We start from the raw sequence: 22,042 nt of genomic DNA, 5'->3' as shown, positions 1-22,042 counted from the left end.
TTAGAGGTACAGTTGCTTCTTTACAATAAGCTGGGACAATTCCTAAAGTCAGACTGCTGTTAATAATTTTTTGGACACTTGGCCCTATAGTGGTCCAGACCTCCTTGGTGAAGGGGGACAATGTCTGTGGGACAGGCTGAGGGTTTGAGCTGTGAAATTATTTTATTGAGGCAAGGAAGCGACACAGGCTCAAACTGATCAAACACTGTTAAACAGGTCATCATTTCAGAGGGGTCGGATACAGGTGGGGAAATATGGGTTCTAATGGAGGTAATCTTGTCTAAAAAATAGTGTAAAAAATTCTCACAGACTTCAGAAGAAGCTTCCTAACAGGAGGATTGGATTGAATTTAAAATTGAATCAATGCTTTTAAAAAGGGCACATGGTTTGTTTAGATTTTGGACAATTTTTTCTTTTAGGTATCTATTTTTTTCAGTTGTAACTATTTTTTGATACATTCTCCAGCTTTCCTTTAAAATTTCATAAGAGACATGAAGCTTGTCTTTCTTCCACCGGCGCTCTGCTCTCCTGCACTCTCTCCTTGCTGCACGGGTGGTGTCATTGAACCATGGCTCAGATTTAGGTCTGGGGCGCAAAACTTTTAAAGGAGAAATAATGTCAAGAATGCTGGTACATGTGGAGAGAAAGGAAGAAGTTAATTTCTCTGTGTCAGCCAAGAGACCAGTGTCAGACTGACTTTGAAAAGCACAAGAAAACTGAGCAGCAGTGGTCGGCTTAAACACACGGCCTAGGCGTGCAGGAGCAGTTGGTTTAAATTTAAGACAGGACAAGTTAAAATCAAATAAAACTGGCATGTGATCGGAAAATACAGCATCCTGTGTCTGGATATTTAAAATGGGCAAACCATAAGATAACACAAGATCTAACGTATGCCCCTGTTCTTGTGTGGGTCCACTGACATATTGTTAAAAGTTAAAAGCATCAATCATATCTAAAAAATCTTTTGTGAGTGGTTTAGGACAACAAACATGCACGTTAAAATCACCAACAATTAAAACTCTGTCATAGTCTGTCATGATACTGGCCAAGAAATCAGTGAACTCTTTGATAACATATTTGTTGTATTTCAGCGGGCGATATACCACAGTACAGGATCCGACCGGCCTAAGACAAACGAGCTTAGTTCAAATGAGGAAAAAACAGATGGCGCCAAAAGTTTACAATGTGAGCTGCTCTTTAAGACAGTCGCTATTCCTCCTCCACGTCCAGTGGTCCTTGGGGAATTTAAAAAAGTACAGTCAGGAGGTAAAAGCTCTGTGAAGGCATCGAACTCACCCACGGCAATCCATGTTTCTGTTAAGAATAGTACATCCACAGCATGTGTGATGAAGAAATCCTGAAGGATGAAAGTTTTGTTCATTACCGACCTTGCATTTATAAGTGCACATTTGGTCGGTAAAATCGAGATGTCAGCCGCATGAGCTGACCGGCACAGCGGCCGAAGGTTGCTGTAATTCCTTCTGCCAGGACTTTGGAATCGAGAGGCACAGATGCGCAGACCATGTCGCTCCTCGTACGGGCCTACAACAGGTACAAACCAGCTGCTAGTTGGAGAAAGGCCGCGACGAGTGACAAGGTGTTGTAAACACCGGAGACATTCCGGTGAAAGATAGCAGGCAGTCTGCATCAACTCAGAGGGTGATGCCAGCCATGCCTTAATACGTACCTCTGCGTCTGCGTCTCCGGGAAGGTGAACCCCCGGTGCAGATCAGGTGAGCTGAGACATCCGCCAAGAGCGGAGGGGGAAATGTTTTTGATCCACCCTCGGAATAGTTTGCTATAATATCCACTGTAGTTTTGATTTTAAGTAGCTCTTGACGATCATACACCAACAGAGAATGAATGGTCTTTGGTACAGACAGTACACACCAAACAAACAAAACAAAAGTTGCCAGGGTAAGACGGCGAACCAGACACACCGGCGCCATCTTTCACCCAGTATTACTACAGGTCAAAATTCACTCAACCTCATAGCGCCACCTGCTGGAATCAGGAAGTGTCCCTTCAATGATGCAAGACTGAATCACCAGGACTTTTGTGGTACATTTATCATCCAAAGATGCACAAAAAAACCTCTTAGAGCCACAGGAAGTCAGCCATTTTGATATGCAATTTCAGCCCATTTATGGCCTTTTACAAGGTCGGTACTTTAACAAACTCCTCCTAGGGCAGGGGTGTCAAACTCATTTTCATCAAGGGCCACATAAGCATTTCGGTTACCCTCAAAGGGCCAGTTGCATCTGTAAGACTGTATAAACGTAACTACTCCTTAACATATTGTTAAATAACTGTCTCTTTATTTGATTATGTATTCAAGTTAAGGAGATTTATCAGATGTAAAAATATAGCTGTAGTAAGAAAATTATTATAACATAAATAAATACATTTATCAGATTTAAAAACACTCATTACTCCATCAATCAAAGATCAAACATTTCAAGTAAATAACAAGACAAATATCATCAAACATAACCTTTTACAGTAACTTTTCACTTTTTCACAGTCCAGAGGTGCAGAACCATTGTAAAACAAAAAATTGTGAGCTGCTAATAACATGAGGGACAGATGTGGCATTTGATAAAGCAAATAGTCCAGCTGCACACAGCCTTGCAGAGGGGATACGTCCAACTAATGACAGATGGTTTGATTACCTGGAAAAATGCAGACGTATAGGCTACTGTAGCCTAAGCCTGGTTCACACTACATGATTTTTAGCCCGATTTGCCGCTCGGCGAGCTCAGCCACCGTCAGGCTGTGAATCAGCGGTTGATCTGCGGTTGCCACTCAACAACGCATCAAAATGGCTCCCTGACACATTTCTGACACATCGCTGACGTCTGCCAGACATCGAACAAGCCTAATATTTACATTTATTCATTTAGCCGGCGCTTTTCCCTCATTGAAGATCAGATATATCTGATGTAGTATTTTGAAATTACAGCCCTGGAAAATGTCTACTTTTGTCACTGAATTTGTCCATTTTAGACTGATGTAAAAAGAAAACCTCCTGTTTCCACTAACTCATTTCACTTCAGTGATAACAGACCACCTCAGAGTGTGTGTAACACATTTCTCATCTCCACTTGTCGGAAAACTACCGTAGTGGGTGTGGAAACATCGCAATCTAGTGGCGGGATGTCATCATGTCTTGGGTCACAAAATCGACATGCATTGTGGGAGATGTAGTTTATGGCAGCGTAGACTTTTATTTTAGGACAATCATTAATCTTTAAATGTTTCGCAGGCCACATAAAATGACGTGGCGGGCCGGATTCGGCGGGCCTAGAGTTTGACACGTGTCCTATGGAATTAATCGGATCGACTTCAAATTTCTGCTGTGCATTCTAAAGGCAGTGACGATGAAAAGTTGTGCTATCTGTGAGTTTTCGTCAATGGGCATGTCCGTGGTGGGGCTTCAAAGAGTGAAGATTTGCCACAAAACAGGAAGTTATTATAACTTCAGTGTACATGCTCAGATCTGTAGGTTTGTTATTCAAAAAATAAATGCAGGGCTCTAAGCTCCAACATGTTTTCATTCACAAACTTTGACATGCAGTACCGGACGTACTGTGTTTGGTGGATGGAAACTGATGGATATTAAACTACAGAAAACATTTACTTGTTAGATGTGTATGAAAGAATATTTTTGGTCCTGTTCCTCTTTTGTTTCTTTTTCTTCTTACGCATGGCTGCTGACTAAACTAAATATATCAGAAATAAAACACTCCAGCTAAAGCTAAGGTTGTGAAATTTTTTACTGCAGTATTTGAAATTACTTCTATTGGCAAAGTCCACTGAGTCTGCCTGCGTCGCATTACGGCTGCGCTTGTGAGTCCACCAGACGTGCCCCAGAAGCGGCTCTGTGCATTTAACTACGTAGCCTACATAATCATGGAAGAAGCACAAAAAGCAAGCACTAATTACCAAATCTAAACATGTCAACAAAATCAGGTAGGAAAAACTCTCAGATTCTGAAATGCTGCCTGTGGAATATGCAGCAGACGGAACAAAACAGAGAGATGCTGCCGGTAGGCCTAGTAAAAGCGCAGAAAGGACTTATAAACAACAAGTCAGCAACACGCTCCTGAAATGAGTCTGAGATTCTTTCAGTGGAAGTAGATGCCGGGCAGAGGATGGAACAAAACCATGGCGCAGCAGTAACGTGACAGAGCTGGAGTCTGTGGACTTTCCGGGTTACACTCCTGAATATTCACAAACCATACCTGAATTTGATGTAACTGATTACACAAATAATCTCTATCAAACATAAATGTCAGTAATTTAATTTCAATTAGGACTTACCTCTAAAAGCAATGACATCTCCATAATGGATCTGCAGCACAAAGTAGGACATTCCTGAATTTCTACCAACTTTAAAACCAACATCTGATGAGAAAACAAAGAGAACAACATAGATCAGACAAAGACTATCTAAAAACTGTAAGCAGTGAGGATTATACAGTCAGTGTTGGGCAGTAGCGTCGCTACAAGTAGCGCCGTTACTAGTTTAACTACATTTCTCAGTAGCTTGGTGGTAGCGTCGCTATTTTCTGAATCAAATAGCTTTTCAGTAACAAAGCTCTTTTAGTGACCGAGTAGGGGTAGCTTTCACACACGCTACATTTTCCCAAGCATTTCTGAAGGATCAGTAAGTGACGGTGACATCACGTACCGATCCTTGGGCTGATGCAGAGCTTTGCTGCAAGGGAGTAAAGACATGCACGATTGAGTTTACTTTCTATTGTGATAGTTACTCTAACACCTCTTGTGAGAAGGATCAGGGTCCAGCCTGGACAGCTTTTTCTCTAGTGAGGAGGAAACTTGTGGCAGAAACTTGTTTCCATGAGATGAGATCTCTCTCTCTCTCTTTCTCGCCCATTGCCAAGAATGTTTAGGTTGCAATGTTGCCAGAGCACAAATTCACATATAAACAATAAAAAATATATAATTAATTAATAATGTGATAATTAAGTTACTTTATAGAAACAACAATGGTTCTCCGTTTATTGCATAAGGAAATACATTTAGCTGCAATAATATGGAACTATGTAGGAGAGTTTCTGTGTGTCTGATTTAGCTCTCTCTCACACACACACTGTCTATGAAGATTCTCAGTCATCCGGGTCATAGTTATCCAACGAAGGTTAAAATCAAGGGCAACTGGACTTGGTTGAAGATACTGGAAGACGTTTCGTCCCTCATCCAAAGGACTTCTTCAGTTCTCAGAACTGAAGAAGTCCTTTGGATGAGGGACAGTTCTCAGAACTGAAGAAGTCCTTTGGATGAGGGACAGTTCTCAGAACTGAAGAAGTCCTTTGGATGAGAGACGAAACGTCTTCCAGTATCTTCAACCAAGTCCAGTTGCCCTTGATTTTAACCTTCGTTGCACACACACACTGTTTGGAACAGGTTTTATTCTTTCTTCTATTGTTACTGCGGAATGAAGTTAGTTCAATATAAACTAGGCCTATACTCTGTGTGTGTGTGTGTATGTGTGTGTGAGTGTAGCTTAGCTTGCTACATTTCACTGGGCGTTAGCTTCTGTGTTGTGAAGCTTCATTTAATGTAGAGTAGCTAGTAGCTTAGCTCACTACATTTTTCAAGTAGCTTGCCCAACACTGTATACAGTGTAACAGGGATGTGCTGCTTTTTGAGAATGGAACCACTACAAAAATAAATCATTTTACCTCAATTGTATTGGGGAGGAGGCAAAAATCTTAGAGCCAGATACCTCACTTGCTTTGGCAATATTAACAACTGCTTTTCATGCCAATACAGCCCCTTTGAATTGAATAGATTATCTCAAAACTGGACAAATTACTAAGAAACTACGCACATGGCTAGATACAACTTGAGGACAGTGAATAAACATGACTTTTATTATTTGAAGAAGTAATTATTTAGTGAACCAACTCTTATCTAGTGAACATACCTTTGGGTAATTTAGTAGGTGGCGCATTCCGAGCCCAGGCATACATAATGGAAGCTTCATCCTCGCAAGTGCCTTGTACACTGCCACAGTCCCTGGAAAGACAATCCATACAAATAATACAGTGTAACAACAACAACAACAATAATAATAATAATGATAATAATAATAATAATAATACTGTGAATCACATGTCTGTAAGTTTGACAAAAACAGAGAAATGTGATACAATAGATAATATAAGTATACTGATACTTTCATCAGTATTAAATTTGGAGTTCATGTGGAGAAACATGTTTGCACATCATTCAGCAGACACAAAGCAAACTAGCAACATTATCATTAATTTGGAGTCATGTGTGCGCTCACCTAAGGAATGTAACAAAGCTTTTAAATAAAATGTCACATGCCACGCCCAGTGTAAGTCATTCTAACTGGCTTTGAAATTTGATGTAACACTTACTACTGGTGTTTGCCGCACTACTAATGCAATGAAAACCAAAGCGAAATCTGATCACTGCTGTGCAACCAAACTAGTAGCTGCTACAGAATGTACTGGGGATAGCGCTATGATTATTAATGATGATGGAAAAGTTGCTGTAACACTGCCCCTGTGCTGTTGTTCTAACCCCAGTGGTTCAATCTACAGTAAATTCTCAAATAAAAGTAAATGACTTTACTGATCTCTTGCATGAAAAAAAGGCTCTCTTTCTATTTCAGCTTTTCACCTTTTTACCAATAAAAACGTTCATTAGAGACACTGTAAACGCTGAGATGTGACATGAAGTCGGACATTACCAGTAGCTGCTCCTGGAGACAGGAGTCTGGCAGCCAAACAGCAGCATGTGGTGCACTGTGTCCATACTTGCATGAGGTATGAAGTCCACTGAGGAGGAAAAGCACTGTGGTCAAAATATGTTTTGAAATGCTTGAATTACTTGGGCTGAATCACATTCCCCTGGGATCAAGGACAGAAAAGTTCAGGGGGAAATAAGGACATTTTGCAGCCCTGATGTGTAGACACCACAGTTTAAGAGTTAGACTGAGAAAAGCGAGAAAGAAAATCACCAACCTCACGCCAGTAGTCATATCTATACATATATTTGTAAATAAAATCCATATTGTAAATTTACAAAGTGCGGATTTATTAAATTTGTCCCAACTAAGTTTGTCAATATGTTTGATCATATATTATTTAAAAATCTGTACACAACAGAGGTACCATAAAGTAGTATGTACAGACAAACAAGCTACATTTATTACTACAGCTACTACCTCCTGCTACTACTACCACTACTCCATTTCTACTACCTTAACAATGTCTGCTGCAACTGTAGGTGCTACAGATCCAGAAGCATACAACTGACCACATCTTCACCCAGAAACGTGCCATCTAGTCTTTGTAGTTATCACTAGTTTTTGCTTTGCTTAGAATATGGCTGAATACTACTATGTTTGTCTAACAATATTTCAAACATACATACTCACCAATATATGAATCTCTACTAGTTGGCACAGGAAATGCCATGCAGAGGTAAGTGTCTGACTGAAACATCAAAGAAGACAGTGAAGATATCCATTACTGAATAATAGAGAACAGTCATCAGTTGCTAAAATGTTCAGCAGCATCATTTTATGGTGCAATCATTTTCAGACTGATGTGAGTGAGTGAATTGTTTGAAGTTTGAACAAAAATACAGTTATGTGTACAGTTTATACATGTCATGTTGACTTGTGAGTGACCATCAGCACAGTAAAGCATGGGCCATCAGTAAGTCAGAACCTCCAAGAACATGAACTATAGCTGAGGAGTTAAAAGTTTCCCCTTTTTTCCTTCGGTTGTGTAGGTAAGGTTCCTGACGATGAAACGGTTCCTGAGCCCCCTGAAAAGTTCCTGCTCTATAAGATAACAAGAACCCACAGGTTGGTGTTAGTAGCTTAGCAGGTTAGCAAAAACCTTTTCTACATCTTCAGTTACCAAAGAACTGAAACTGTGAGCAAAGTAACTGCATGAGCACTTTATGTTCATCTAATTTCAAAAGCGAAATTGACGACCATAAGTAGAGTCAATTAATTATTATTTTCAGACATTGTAAAGTTATTTGCTGGGTATTAATCAATCAAGGGTCTGGTATACAAAATAATGGGAAAAATAAAATAGTGAGCATGTCCATTACAAGCCAGGTTTCCATATAACTGAAGCACACATTTCAAGTGAATGTTCATAAAATTGGCAAAAGAAAATACAAATGTATGTGCACTACTGTGTAATTAGGAAGGTTACAGCCTCCTCATCGTTTCTTTCATCTCTGCAGTGGAGCAGAAGCTTTAGTGGACTTTCCATTCAGGGCTGTGGATGCACCAAGTGGATGGGAACCCACCTACATTCTAAGGTTACGTTTTTAAATGCCTTGTATCTTTGGGTTTTGGACCAACAGTCCAACAGTCCAACAGTCCAAAACCCAAAGATATTTAATTTACTATCACAGAAGAAAACCAGTAAAGATTCACTTTTGAGAGGCTGAATGTTTGGCATGTTTGCTGAGTTACAAGATTGATCAATTATCAAAACAGTTGTAGATTTACTTCTTGTAGATTGATAACCAAATACTCTTGATGTCTTAAATGCAGACCCTTTACTTAGAAGTATGTTTAAGAGAAACAGACTCACTCTAGTTGGGACAACACCAGGCATCCGTATATCCACAGAGAAGTTGGGAGAGTTTGTTAAGATAGGCTGCTGCTGGGTCCTGGACATACAGTCTGTGGGATCTGACAACACATTTTCATGAGACCTTAGGGAAGAACAAAGGAACAGTGTGGTTTACTTCATTTAATAGTCAACACAACAACCTATATACACAAAAATACACAAACACAAATTTCTGTTTTTTAATTCACACCTACTAAGCTGTTCTTTACTCAGAGAATGTGTATGGATGAAAGTCTCAGGAAATGACAGCACACTGAGCTGCTGTTTTACACTGTGTTCAGACAGTCATAAGCATTGCATGAAAAAACACAGCGCCCTCATGTATTTCAATGAGCCCACAGGGTTGGTAGAGAGGGGCTGTTGCTCAGGGAAGAAATTTGAACACGCAGACAATCAATTCAACTTCGAGCTTAGAAAAAGGGACATTTCTTTTTTGCTAAGTTTACTGTGCAAAGCTTTTAGGCAGGTATGGAAAAATGCTATAAAGTGAGACTGCTTTGCAGAGACTGCAAGTCTAGTATTTCTTTGTGCTTCTTCAAATGCCTTGAAATGTCTGCCTGAGAGAGTCCTTGTTGATGCAGTATAACGACCTTGTGTCGTAGCTTGGGCTTGCCTTGCAGTGAATTTCTGAACGGGGCAAGTAGAGGCTAATGGCTTTAAATTGAGCGTGTCTGCTGTTTTTCTAAGACTGCTCTTCTCTTTTCCACCATTTTTTGCAAACCAATAAATCACAATCAACAGTCAGATAGCCACACAAGTCTCGCTGATGTCCGCCTGAGATCGTATGTTGGCATTAAATGTACTGGTCGGAAATAGCAGCCAGCTGCAGTAGTGTGTTTACAGCTTACAGCTGATGGAGTTAAGCTAAATACTGGTTCCGAAGTTGTTGTTTTAAGTTTTCATCACTCAGGAAGTTTTTACAAGGAGCTGAAGTCAGTCTCCTCTCCAAAACATCACGTTCCTCCGACGTCCAGGCTACACAGATGAGTGCTGCAGCTGGTCGCGATTTTATTTTTGTGTTGCTTTCTCTGTGCTGGAGTTATTTTAAGAACTTTATGGCTTTATCCAGTTTGTTATTAAATGTGTAACAAACTTTATCGTTTGTCTCTTCATTACACTCATGGTCAAGCAAAGCCTACAGTTTTTCATTATATTCCAATCAAATCTGATGTTCACATAAATTTTTCTCATGGATCGTGGTTACAAATAATGATGCCTGTGTATCGCTTTGTACGCAGTACAGGTCTATAGCCTACGTCAACTGGTAAATTGCCTAATCTTCGCAGGTCTTTAGACTGTGGTGGAAATGCACACAACAGTGGAGGAACCTTTTAGTTCCTTGAAAAGAGATCTGGGGACTTAAAAGTACTTTAGGTCGAAACGTGGCTTTAGGGATGCAAACTAGTCCTTTTAACATCCTTGGTAATTCTACACAAGGGACTGAATAAATATGCCTGTTCTTACATGTTTCCTTTTTTTATATAAATTTCTACAGATAAGTGCAAAAAGCTGTAAATTAAGTCAATGAAGACATAAGGCTAACATGAACAATCATTCTTTAATAATTTTGAGGTCCTATTACCAGGTTTCCCTGCAGTTATAGGGTTTTGGCATGACTGTAAAATCACTGTGGAGACCATCAAAACTAACTACATGACTTTTCCCAGATCTAATGGCTGTAGTTATTCTCCAGTAGACTTCTTCTTCTTTGGCAAGTTTAGTCGTTGGGCTTTTGGGGGGTTGTTTGTTTATTATCTACTGCTTGTCCAACTTTTTGTACACATATATGGTAATAATAATGGTCTAAAATGATGTGAAATTGCCTATTTTTTATTGGAAAAGGTAACATTTTCTTGGTGGAGATCCACATACCCCCACCACCCACCAAGTTTATTTGCAATGTGTGATACATGTTGGATTGGTTGTATTTATATCCAGCAGGGCACAAAAAGATTTCCTCTTCACCTCCACTACTACAGCTTCATCCTAGGGGAAACACTGGTTGATTAGCACCTGTTTGGCATGTGTTTAATCATTGACATGATGAAGTGTACCTAGATAAATTGGTGCTGTTTTAAAGGCAAAGGATAGTTACACCAACTACTGATTTGAGTTTTCTTCTGTTTACTCACTTAAAATTGTATTAACTGATTAATTAATCTTTTAACATGTCTATTTTTGAAAGTATTCTTAAAACCATTGCATGTCTATAATATAAACTACGCACAAACAGTAAGAAAATTTGTGTTTGGTAGATAATTTATTTGTTGGAACCATGCTTCTTGGAAAGCCTGATTTTTTCCCTTTTAAATGGTGCCACATTTGTAAGCAACATGCATTTGTGTGATGGGCAGCTGAGCTGAGTACATGAGTTGCTCCCATAAAAAAAAATGACAAATCTTCTTTGACAATGCTAAACTGTTCTTTGCTGTTGCTACTAACTCTTATTTTGAGCTTCTGGTACTCCCAGGTGATGACAGGTGACCTGCGACGGTGGTCAGTTAGTGTCTGCTCCAAGAATCAGCTTGCCACATTTGACTGATCTGGATAGGGCCCATGTGATACAGCAATCAAGCTGCTGTTCCGCAAAACCATGTTGGGGCATTCTTTGGAGTGAGCTCTAGTAGCATCTGCAAACTGAAGGCCAAGTTCTATATAACGGGGGAAGTCAGAGACAAGCAGGGACAAGTGGGAATCCCAAGATAACGGCACCCCAAGAAGACTGCATTTCAGAATCCTGTCAGGTGGTCTTCTACAGATTTGAAGTCAAGGTTTGCAGGACGATATGGCCGACGGCTCTCTGCCCAGACCATGGACGTCATTAGGGGGGCTGAAGCTACCCTAAAATGGTCCTAAGCCCCCCCTCCCCTCCAAAATAATAATAATAAAAATAATAATAGGATTTAGATTTTTTTTTAACAGTGCAGACATGTACTCAACAAAGAGAAGCAAGAATATTGATAAACACAATAGAATAATACAAATATAATTTGTATTTATTGGCTTAAAATAATCTTTGTGGTCGTTTCCTCTGCTTCACAATTTCCCTACTGTGGTCGGGCACTAGGACCCTGAGGGAGGCTGCATTTCATTGCTTCTCTGCCAAGCAACTTTACTACACATCCCGACAACAGAGCCCTTTAAAGAAAGAGTCGCGTCAACAGGGGTCCAAAATGCTTGATCATCACGTGATTCATGGAGACCGCAGATAATTCCCGGAAGTCCTAGGCGGGCAATTAAAAATTAGTTTAGGTAATTTATACAATAAATGCGTAAAAGATTTACAATATTTGTATAGCACACTGACACATGTATGTAGTTACATTACTATTTTTAAAAAAGGAGGACATATATTTTTGACAATAACAGCTACAATCGCCTACCTTGTTGACATTTTTTGGCTAACCTTACATTGGAAAGTGTATTTCTCTTGAAAACACGTTTTAAAATTCAGATCAGTTTTACCAGTCAACATTCTTTTTAGTAATCCCATGGTACCAGGGTTAATTGATCTTTATGACTAATGTAATCTTTATGACTTCAGACAGGTGACTATCAATGATTGTCATGTATTCATTTAATAAATCTCCAATAAACTCAGAAATCAGCATGTTAAGTGGTTTGTGTCTGTGTACTGTCTTACAACAGTCTATAGCACGGTTTATTGTGCTGTGTGGAGATGCTGCAGTCGGTCAGAAAAAGTACTACGAATGTACGGTTTCCCAGCTGACACGGAGAGGAGGAAGAAATGGTTGACTCAGGTCAACAGGAGCAACCTTACAATCACTAAAGAGCCTAATTCAGGTTCCACTGAATTCTTTTGCTGAGAGAGGGAGAACAAGAGAGAGAGGGTAAGATAAACCTACACATCTGTAAAGATTCATCCAGGTCAGGGTTATCCAAGAAAAGTTGAATCGAGAGCGCCTGGACTTGGTTGTAGATGACGTTTCAGAAGAAGTCCAGCTGCCCTCGATTCAACCTTTTTTGTAAGCAGCTACAGGTTTGAAACTTATGCCCTGTCCAGTTTAGGAACTTCATCAACAGCTTGTGCGGCTGATGTTGGCATCAGTTACTAGATAGTTTGTTAGTTAGTGAATACAAACAGTTCTCACACACAGGAACTTTGATGATGATATTATATTAATTTGTACAAAGTAATTATGTAATTAGTGTGTGAATTGTTGTGTGGAAAATAAGCTCCAAAGCTAAGAAAGGAAGAAAGAAGGGATGCAGACACTGAGAGAAGGGAAACAATATAATATAACATAACATTTTAAGTCTGATTTCTTATAAATGGTATATTATAAAAGGAATTTACAATCATGTGTTGTTCTCTGCCTCACCATGGTCCACTCATTACTCTTTAGCATCACTGCTCCTCCACCACACAGGGTCTACTGCTCTAATATAATTCATGTTTACTATGAAGATTGTTTTTACAATATGTTAGTATACTACTTTTAGTGTTAGGCGTAAATCCCACAACCCCCCCAAAAATAATGTTTTCAAATCTTTTATTCATACACGCACCACTAATATATTTAAATAAAATTAAATACCACCCCCCAAAAATACGTATTTTAAAATAAATGAATAGGCTGCCCCTGTTTATATTGATTGCTGCTAACTTTATCCATTGCCAGTGCCAGAATTCGTTTGTTAATTTGTTAACCATTAATTTCCCTAAATCTTCTAATTTAGTGGGGGAAATCCACTAACCTGTTACATGTTAACTTCAGTTTGGTTAATATTATATAATCAAATTTTTTACACGTCTTACCTTACTTTTAAACGTGCATCCCAAATAGCATTTTCTGTTGCAGCTCTGCTAGCATTTGATGCTAACGTCCAGGAACTATTCAGACGCTCCATGATCTACCATTGCTGTGAAAAACTGGCAAGACGTACAAAAAAGCCTCTTGGAGCGATGCCGACACCCAACAGGAAGTTGGCCATTTTGGATTTAATGGTCATTTTTGGATGATTTACAGGCTCTGTACTTTAACAAACTCCTCCTACAGAATTAGTCTGACCGACCTCAGGTTGTCGCTGTGCACTCTAAACCCATTGACGATTAAAAGTGAGTTTTTGTGGAACGGCGTGCCCGTGGCGTGGCATCCAAAAATCGATGATTCACCATGAAAGAGGAAGTTGTTGTAAGTTCAGTCTACATGCTCACCTCTGCACCAAACTTTACGTGTTTGATAACAGTCCCGCCCCAAACACATCTACATGCCAATATTCAGCATGTAGCACCACAAAGGGGACAAGTGATGATGAACACATTTGTGCAGTGTCCGAAGCGTGTGGCAAATTCACAGCCGCACTGGCAGAGGTCCAGAATCTGAAACGCGGCCGCCTCACACCTCGACGTGCTACACGTGCGAGGGCTCGCCCAACGTTGCTTGCAGCTTTAATATTCCTTCTGTCATCAAGTTATTAAATTCAGACAATAACCACTTTAAATAAAATTTAGGATCCCCTCAAAAACGAGATGGTTCATCTCAAGGGGTTTATCCTTTTTAATAAACTTGTACTAAATAGGATCCTTATCAGCAGCTATTGCAAGCTAAACTACAGAGCAAAATTACACTCTGATTGGCGGGCAACCAGGAAGCAAGTGATAAACTGTTACTTTGAGTTTGTTACTTTTGCGTTGCCAAAAAGCTGGATGTTTGTTGTACTTTCGGATGCGGAGACAAGTCTGGGCTGTGTTAGGTGAGGGATTCCCTACAAGGTAAACGTAAACATTACCACAGTCGAGCATTGGCAGGGACCTGGCTATTATTAACGGCAGAAATATGGCAGCAAGTACTGTATATGGATCGCAAGTGCCCAACACTTGCAGTTTGTGTCCATATCTATCTATTTCTTGAGTTGAGAGGTGACCCAAATAATGCCAAGAGGCCTGCCATGACTCTCCTTCACAGTCAGGCCCGTTTGCACTGGTGTCGGCAACACGTGTACAGGAACGTGAACATGTGGAGGAACGTTATGTTCAGCGATGAGTCCAGATTCTGCCTACGGCACTTTGATGCAGATTGCTGCACCGATAGTTACATCTTTTGATGGAGGCAGTGTGATGGTACGGGGCAGCATCTCCCTCACCGGAAAAAACGTCAATTTCAATACAGACATAGAGAAATTCTACAACCAGTGGCAATCCCATATCTCCATTGTCTGGAACCAAACTCTATCCTTCAAGGTGACAACGCTCGTACTCACAGAGCGGGGTTTTTCAGAGACCACCATAATTTGGGAGTGGAGAGGACAGAATGGCATGCCAGCAGTTCTGACCTCAACCCCATAGAACACTTGTGGCTTGAGCGTGCTGTTCCAACACAACCACGTTGGCTAATTTGCAACAAATGCTGGTTGAAGAATTGGATGACATCCCACAGCAGTGTGTGACCAGGCTGGTGACCAACATGAGGAGCCAGGCTGGAATGGGATGTTCACGGCCCAGGACCGGAGGGCTCTGCTCAGAAGATCATTGGTACCCATCTCCCGAGCATCAGTTATATCGGTGAGGTGAGGTGCCTACGCAGAGCCCAAAGGATACTAAAGGACAGTACCCACCCAGCCACAGCCTGTTCACCCTGCTGCCTTCTGGGAAGAGATTTCTGCTGCCGCACCACCAGACTGCATATGATATTGTTGTTCTCTCGAAATTTTTTGTTCTCGTTTATAAATGACAACTGAAAAAGAGTCATAAAAAAGTTGAATAGTGTAATTTTTATGGTATCTGTGCAGCCTTGTTTATAAACTTTGTTCATGGAAACGATGATAAAAGGTATAGGGGTATGGTTTCCTTATGCAAAAAAAAGTCTGTTTACTTTTCTGATAACTACATCATGCCATAACTCAGAAATGTTTGGACAAGTTTAATATTTGGTCATTTGTGATGCTATGCATATATGCAATTCAAAGATATTTTCTGTCAAAGTAATTTGGTTGCAGATGTCAGAATTTCGTAGTTAGAAGGCACTTGGGCCAGAGCTGTTTTGTGGGCTGTTAAGTGCAAGCGTAGTGGCAGCTTTGCATAAGAATGTGCATGCGTCTTACTTTGTTTTTGATGACATCAAGCCCCTTGGGGGTGGCCAGTGGGTTCACAGCCATCCTGATAAAATTACTGTCTGCTCCAAATGCCATTAAAAACACTGAATTTTATCATTTAGAAAACAGAACAGGAGAAATAGTCTGGAAACACAAATTGTTTTCCATTCTCCCCTTTTTTTTTTTCATAATTATCCAGAACTGGAAATGACTAATACATTAGGGCTGCAACTAATGACTATTTTAATAGTAGAATTATCTGCTGATTATTGAAATGAATAATCGACTGTTTGGATTATGAATCATAAAATTACTCAATGCCTCATATTGTATCAGCATTTAAATTTAGCTGGAGGTTGTTTTATATTTTTGTTTTGCCAGTTTGGCTTATTAGCATTTATTTTGCATACTTATCTCTTCATTAACTGTTATTAATCTGTGTAATAAGGCAGAAGCATTATTGCACATATATGCTCTGATATGAAATTTGTCTTCATCAAAGTGAACAGAGTTGATATTGACATCTATCCTAAGGAGTGCTCTTTGCTATAGTACCAGTGTTATTGAATAAGTAATTTCATTAACTGCAAACCTCTTTATACCACATTTTATTTGTATTTTGTGTAAAACTACATGTATACTGCACGACTTTGAGAATTTGTTCTCAATCGGCTTACCTGGTTAAATAAAGGTTAAATTAATTATTATTATTATTATCAATAAAGACAATAAGATGAATACTGCATTCAAAACTTGGCTCTGAACGTTTCTATTGTAGCATTGTATTGTATTCTATTGAAAACTGTGTAATCAAATAATAACAAATTACTCAGAGACAGTGTTTCACAAAGTTTATAAAGTTTCTCTGATAAAAAATTTTTGTGATTTTTTTTTCAGGGAGTCTGGGGCGAATTAGCCAACACCTCAAATTACTTAGCGCAACCTACTGGCAACAGGAAGTAAGCTACATCTGACGTTCATTGTGCGATATAAATCAATTTTCACAATGTGTTCCACAGTTGATGTGGTGAGACCTAACATCTAGATACCGGGTGCTCTGTAGCGCAACATAAGATAAACAGGAAGTGACATTTAAGTCCTCCATGCAGCGTTCGAAATGTGTGGCAATTCAGAGCCGCACCGGCAGAGCAGTGGAATATACAGTGTGACCGCGTCACCAGTGATGGCAATTTCGACTCTTTTGACAGACTCAAATCTTCAAATCTCGTTCATTAAAATGAACAAGTCATTTCGTTCATTTGAAATAGGCTGGTTATTGTGGCGCTATACTGCCGCCCTCTAGTGGGCGATTAAAAAAAGCGACATTCTCAAACATGGAAGGCTGCCTGGCTTGCTGTAATTGACAAAGTATAATTCACAAATTCACCTCTTGATCACTCTCTATCATCATTATATACACCCCCCTGAGCTCACAACCAATTTCAAACCATGTAAAAAACACAGAAATATGTTGCCTATATGCAATCCACTACTCCGGCTAAATCCTTCCATTGTCACAATCTTTCCTGAGTATAAAACCAGACCAGCCATATGAAGGCTTATGCATATAATTACAATCAATACAAAACATTCATACAGCAGCCTAACGTCCCTATCCATGAGTAAAATATTAATATCAGATTTGTGTATATAGAAGTAATAAGCTTGATACACTATATCAATAAACACAGTCTTATTAAAATTCAACCAATTTAATAATAATCTGGATCAAGCCACCAAGTTCTTAAAGAACTTCAGCACAGAGAGAGGAACAAAGAAATACACATTATATAAATGCAGCAGTTTGGCAGTTCTGGACACAGAATGGGCCACATCAGGTCCGGATTCTGCAGACAGAGAAACACACATGAGCACATCGCTCTCAGACACTGCCAGGTTGTTCACCAGTCACGAGCTGTGAACAGCATGGCTCTGTTGGTAAATAAAAAGGAAAAGTTATGTTGCGTTCTCGGCGGACCCGGATCAGCTATTAGCTGTAACACACCACAGGGCTAACGCTAACGTTGCTATGTGGCTGTGTTTTAATGACTAGGTCGGTTTGTTTTGGAGAGGAGATGACCTCGGAAGTAATTCGGCTCCCGGTAGAACTCAGGGTCAAGGCCCTGGGTCAGGGCTCTGAAGTGGAGCGGACCCAGAACAACTCTCATCAGCTTTTAGCTGTAAACACTAGCAGGACTTAAGTTACGGTACGGCTGTGTTAAAACTATAACTTAGCACAACATCACTGCGCTGTGATAATGTTATGTTTTATTAAATGTCAAAAAAAAGTAAAATTAACAAAATAGCTATATAATATCAGTCCAGTGACTGTTACCTGACAGCTGACCTGCCTCTCATTCTCCGGTGCTGGTGTTCTGTCGATTTACGCTACCTATCGAGCTGTGCTACTTAGGGGTTCTGCGCATGCTTATGACCCACAAGCATGGTTTGTTTCCACGTCCATAAATCTGTGCAACCTTGCTGTTGGGAATGCCATCGAGAAAGTGGCTGTTCGTCAGTAACATAAAAAAAACCCATCATTATTAGTCTTTCAGAATACGCTACCCCTGATATCTTAAATAAAGATGGCATAATATAGTATTTCAACATGCTCCCCATCTCCATACAGTATACATGGAGTGAGTAGTGGTGCAATATAAAATGATTCTGTGGTGGGAACATTATGTGATAGGGGATATTAGTCAGAATACGCTACCCCTGAGATGATGTTATAATATAATCAAAAAACAGAATATGTCATAGTACTGTGAGAGTTATAACTTTATGGGATTGGAAAAGGGAACACATAAGGTAGCATTTTTCCAAAGGGCAGAGTGAATTGATGGACTCTGTTGTCGATTTGCGCTACGGTAGCATTTTTTGACAAGGCAGCATAGATTGCCAGAACACCGGCAGTCACTCAGCCTGCCGAATGACTGAGGAGGATCCATGTGAGCGGTGAACAAGTAGTTCATTCCTGCTCCACAGTAGGAGCTGTCACGTGACAAATGAACAACTCAAACCTAGAGACCCCTAGTTGCTATGAGTTGTGAACTAATCAGTTCTGTTTCCTGTGCTGCCTGCTTACCACAGCTCTGTAGCTGAGATGTCACGTGACAAATGAACGACTCAAACAGACCCTCAGTTGAGAGTCGTGAACTAATCAATTCTGTTTCCTGTGCTGACGGTGCCCATGCAAGTGCCGTGTGACGAGTGAACATAAGAGTCCAAGATCCTTCACGCATGCGTGAATTACTCACTGAGCCTACCCGTTCCTCCCGAGTCATACACACAATTAGGTCTTATGAACAAAACGCTCATTGAACGACACAACACTACAAGGGCTGCAAGGGCCCGCTCAATGCTGCTTGCAGCTTTAATTATTATTTATAATTGATTGATTTTTTAAAATTTGTTAATTACTAAATTTACTTTTTTTTTGTGGATTGTATTACCTACTTACCCTTGAATATTTGGCCTTGTTACACAAAATACAAGGGGACACACACAGGTGGAAATGGCAATTAAAGGCTCTATGTAGTTTTTCAATTAAATCACTTACTAATAAATCAAATGTTACTGCATTTTTGTCAATGGGCTGTAGCCTCACTTAGAAATATAGCAAATGCCTGTTTTCTCTGTTGCTTGGACCGGCCACTATTCTTTTAATGTGAAGGTATCAGGTCGGGATGTAGCCTTGTGCACGCTCCCGAGCCGTTCTCCGACTACAGCGACAGCACAGCAGTCCAGTAACACCACAAAACAACTGCCGCCCAGCACAACACAACACAACACAGACTCCAACATAAACTCCACATAAAGATAAAAACAACAATGAAGTGCTGAAGCCCATCAAACCAAACGAGATTCAGAGTCACGGAGAGAGTCACGTTAGCTTGCCAGCTAATGTCAAGCACTTGCTAACATTATCCAGTCCATAGTTGTGTGGCTTTCATTTCAACATTACTTCACTAGCTAATGCAACCCATGTTACTATCCTGTGTAACACCGGTATCATGTCAAAGTGTTGATTTAGCCTGCAAGAAATGATGGAACGGTACAAAGCAAATGTGAAGCTATTTGTTCATACTAGCCTATAGTCATCCAGGCAGGGGCAGCCAGCTAATGTTAGCATGGATCTACCGCTGTTTGCTATGTACCGTTCAATTTAGATTTATTGTTGAAAGAAATAGTAAAATTAGTTGCTGAACAGCAGCAGGCGAGCTAACAATGTATCACGTCGGCTAAATGCAGTATGCAGTAATGTAAAGTTTGGGGCGGCTGTGGCTCAGGAGTTTGAGCGGGTTGGCCGTTAATCGGAAGGTCGGTGGTTCAATCCCTGGCTCCCCCTGGTTGCGTGTTGAAGTGTCCTTGGGCAAGATACTGAACCCCGAACTGCCCCTGGCAGTGTGAATGTTACTTTCCGTTTGAGCACTTAGGCTCAGTGTATGAATGTGTGTGACTGGTGAATGCAGATGTAGTGTAAAAGCACTTTGAGTGGTCGAAAAGACTAGAAAGGCGCTATACAAGTATGGAGCATTTACATTATCATATGACCTGCAGCTGATAAAACTATTACTGTAACATTGCAGTGGGAGTTTAGCTGAGTTTCCAGCATGTTGTGTGAAGCTGTCTATAGCCGCTGTCACTCTGCCTTTTTCTGGGAGGATTGTGCTGATATGCTCGCTGCGCTGTATGAAAGGTACGGTGCTGGTGTTGATCTGCCTCTGAGCCGGGAATGCTGAAGTAACAGAGCCTGAACATGTCTGGAGAAAAGCCACAGCCGGCATGTCGGTGTTTCCGCATTTACTGCGGGATCTCTGTATGTTTTGGATTATGCTCGTTCATGATTTCAAGCACACGTACGAGCACATGCCTGGTTGCAATCTTAAAACCGCACCGCTAGTTGCCACTGAAAACTACATATTGCCCCTTGAATATCCCACACCTGTGGATTTTTAAATTGCAGTCAGTGTCTGTGTATAAACAGTCAATGAGTTTGTTATTTCTCACATTGATGCACTGAGCAGGCCAGATATTGAGCCATGGGGAGCAGAAAAGATCTGTCAAAAGACCAGCGTAACAAAGTAGTGGAACTTTATAAAGATGGAAAAGGATTTTTTAAAAAATCCAAAGTCTGCAAATGCTAGTCAGTACTGTTCAATCACAAAATTTGGGGATCTCTTGATACCAAGTCAAGATCAGGTAGAACGATTTCAGCCAAAACTGCCAGAAGAAATGTTCGGGTCCACAGGTAACCTCAGGAGAAATACAGGCTGCTCTGGTAAAAGACAGTGTGGTTGTTGCAAGAAGCACAATATGGCTATACTTGCCAAAAAATACTAGCAGACAATTTGCATTCTTCTGCACAAAAGCAGTGCATGGAACGCTTTCGGACTTTCCAGCAGGGCAATGACCCTAAGCAAAAGGCCAGTTGTTAAAGCAGAAACAGGTGAAGGTTCTGGAGTGGCCATCACAGTCTCCTGACCTTAATGTCATCAGACCACTCAGATAGGGTGACCAGACTTCCCGAAAAATGCGGGACAGTCCCGAATTACGAGCAGTTGTCCCGAATCCCAAATCCTGTCCTGTTTGTCCCAAAAATTTGACTAAACACAAATTTTGATAAGTTATTTCCTAATAAAATTTTTTATTGGGAAAACATTTATTTGGTGTTGTCCACAGATGGGTACTGTGTGACTGCAGGGTAGCCTTTTAAATGTAAATACGTAGGTTACATGAATTATGGCTGTTGTAGTTTTTTTTTTGCCAGTACAGTATGGTACATTAGTGTGTCGTGAATGAATAAACTGAATTATAATTATATTATTGTAGTGAACAACGATGTGGATTTGTGCATTTTATATTGAATGAATGTGGAGCTACCCTAAATTCCTTTCTCCTCCCCAGAGAAGATGGGGAGGGGTCAAAGTTGCTTTCTCTAAGTGCTAGCCCGACCATAAAACTGGCACCTTTTTGATTCCGAAGCTGATAACGCGGGGCCTGACTGTTAAACTGACAAAAGGACACAAGCCAGCCATTGGCATCTCCCTGAACAGCCTATCAAAACTTACCCCACCACACACGTTTCCGTGGAAACTGACCTTATTCTTTGTTTTATTACCACATCAAAAGGATACTCCTTGTCTCACCTAAGTGTGACATGTTCCAGACACTGAACTTTGGATGACAAAGGACTGCAGTCTCCAAAGACTCAAAGCATTTAATTAAGTTAATTAAATCTTTAGTTACCTGAATACGTTTGCCTCTATTTGAGTAGTTATGTTAACTGTTGTTGCTATCTGTTGTTGATATTAGTGCTG

The 22,042-nt window shown here is 40.3% G+C and overlaps 1 protein-coding gene across 1 annotated transcript in view; it reads right to left on the bottom strand.

Annotated features, from left to right (window-relative positions):
• pam (peptidylglycine alpha-amidating monooxygenase) overlaps positions 1-22,042 on the bottom strand; it is a 76,400-nt gene that overhangs the window by 35,269 nt on the left and 19,089 nt on the right. The window contains exons 4-8 of the mRNA XM_046066310.1: positions 8,622-8,745; positions 7,439-7,496; positions 6,749-6,836; positions 5,954-6,045; positions 4,324-4,407 (exon numbers count right to left, since the gene is read on the bottom strand). Coding sequence (XP_045922266.1) covers positions 4,324-4,407; positions 5,954-6,045; positions 6,749-6,836; positions 7,439-7,496; positions 8,622-8,745 — 446 coding nt within the window. The remainder of the gene's footprint in view (positions 1-4,323; positions 4,408-5,953; positions 6,046-6,748; positions 6,837-7,438; positions 7,497-8,621; positions 8,746-22,042) is intronic.

Source organism: Micropterus dolomieu, linkage group LG13, assembly GCF_021292245.1.
Source record: "Micropterus dolomieu isolate WLL.071019.BEF.003 ecotype Adirondacks linkage group LG13, ASM2129224v1, whole genome shotgun sequence".
In the NCBI taxonomy this organism is placed as follows: Eukaryota; Metazoa; Chordata; class Actinopteri; order Centrarchiformes; family Centrarchidae; genus Micropterus; species Micropterus dolomieu.
This window is presented reverse-complemented; position numbering and strand designations above follow the sequence as displayed.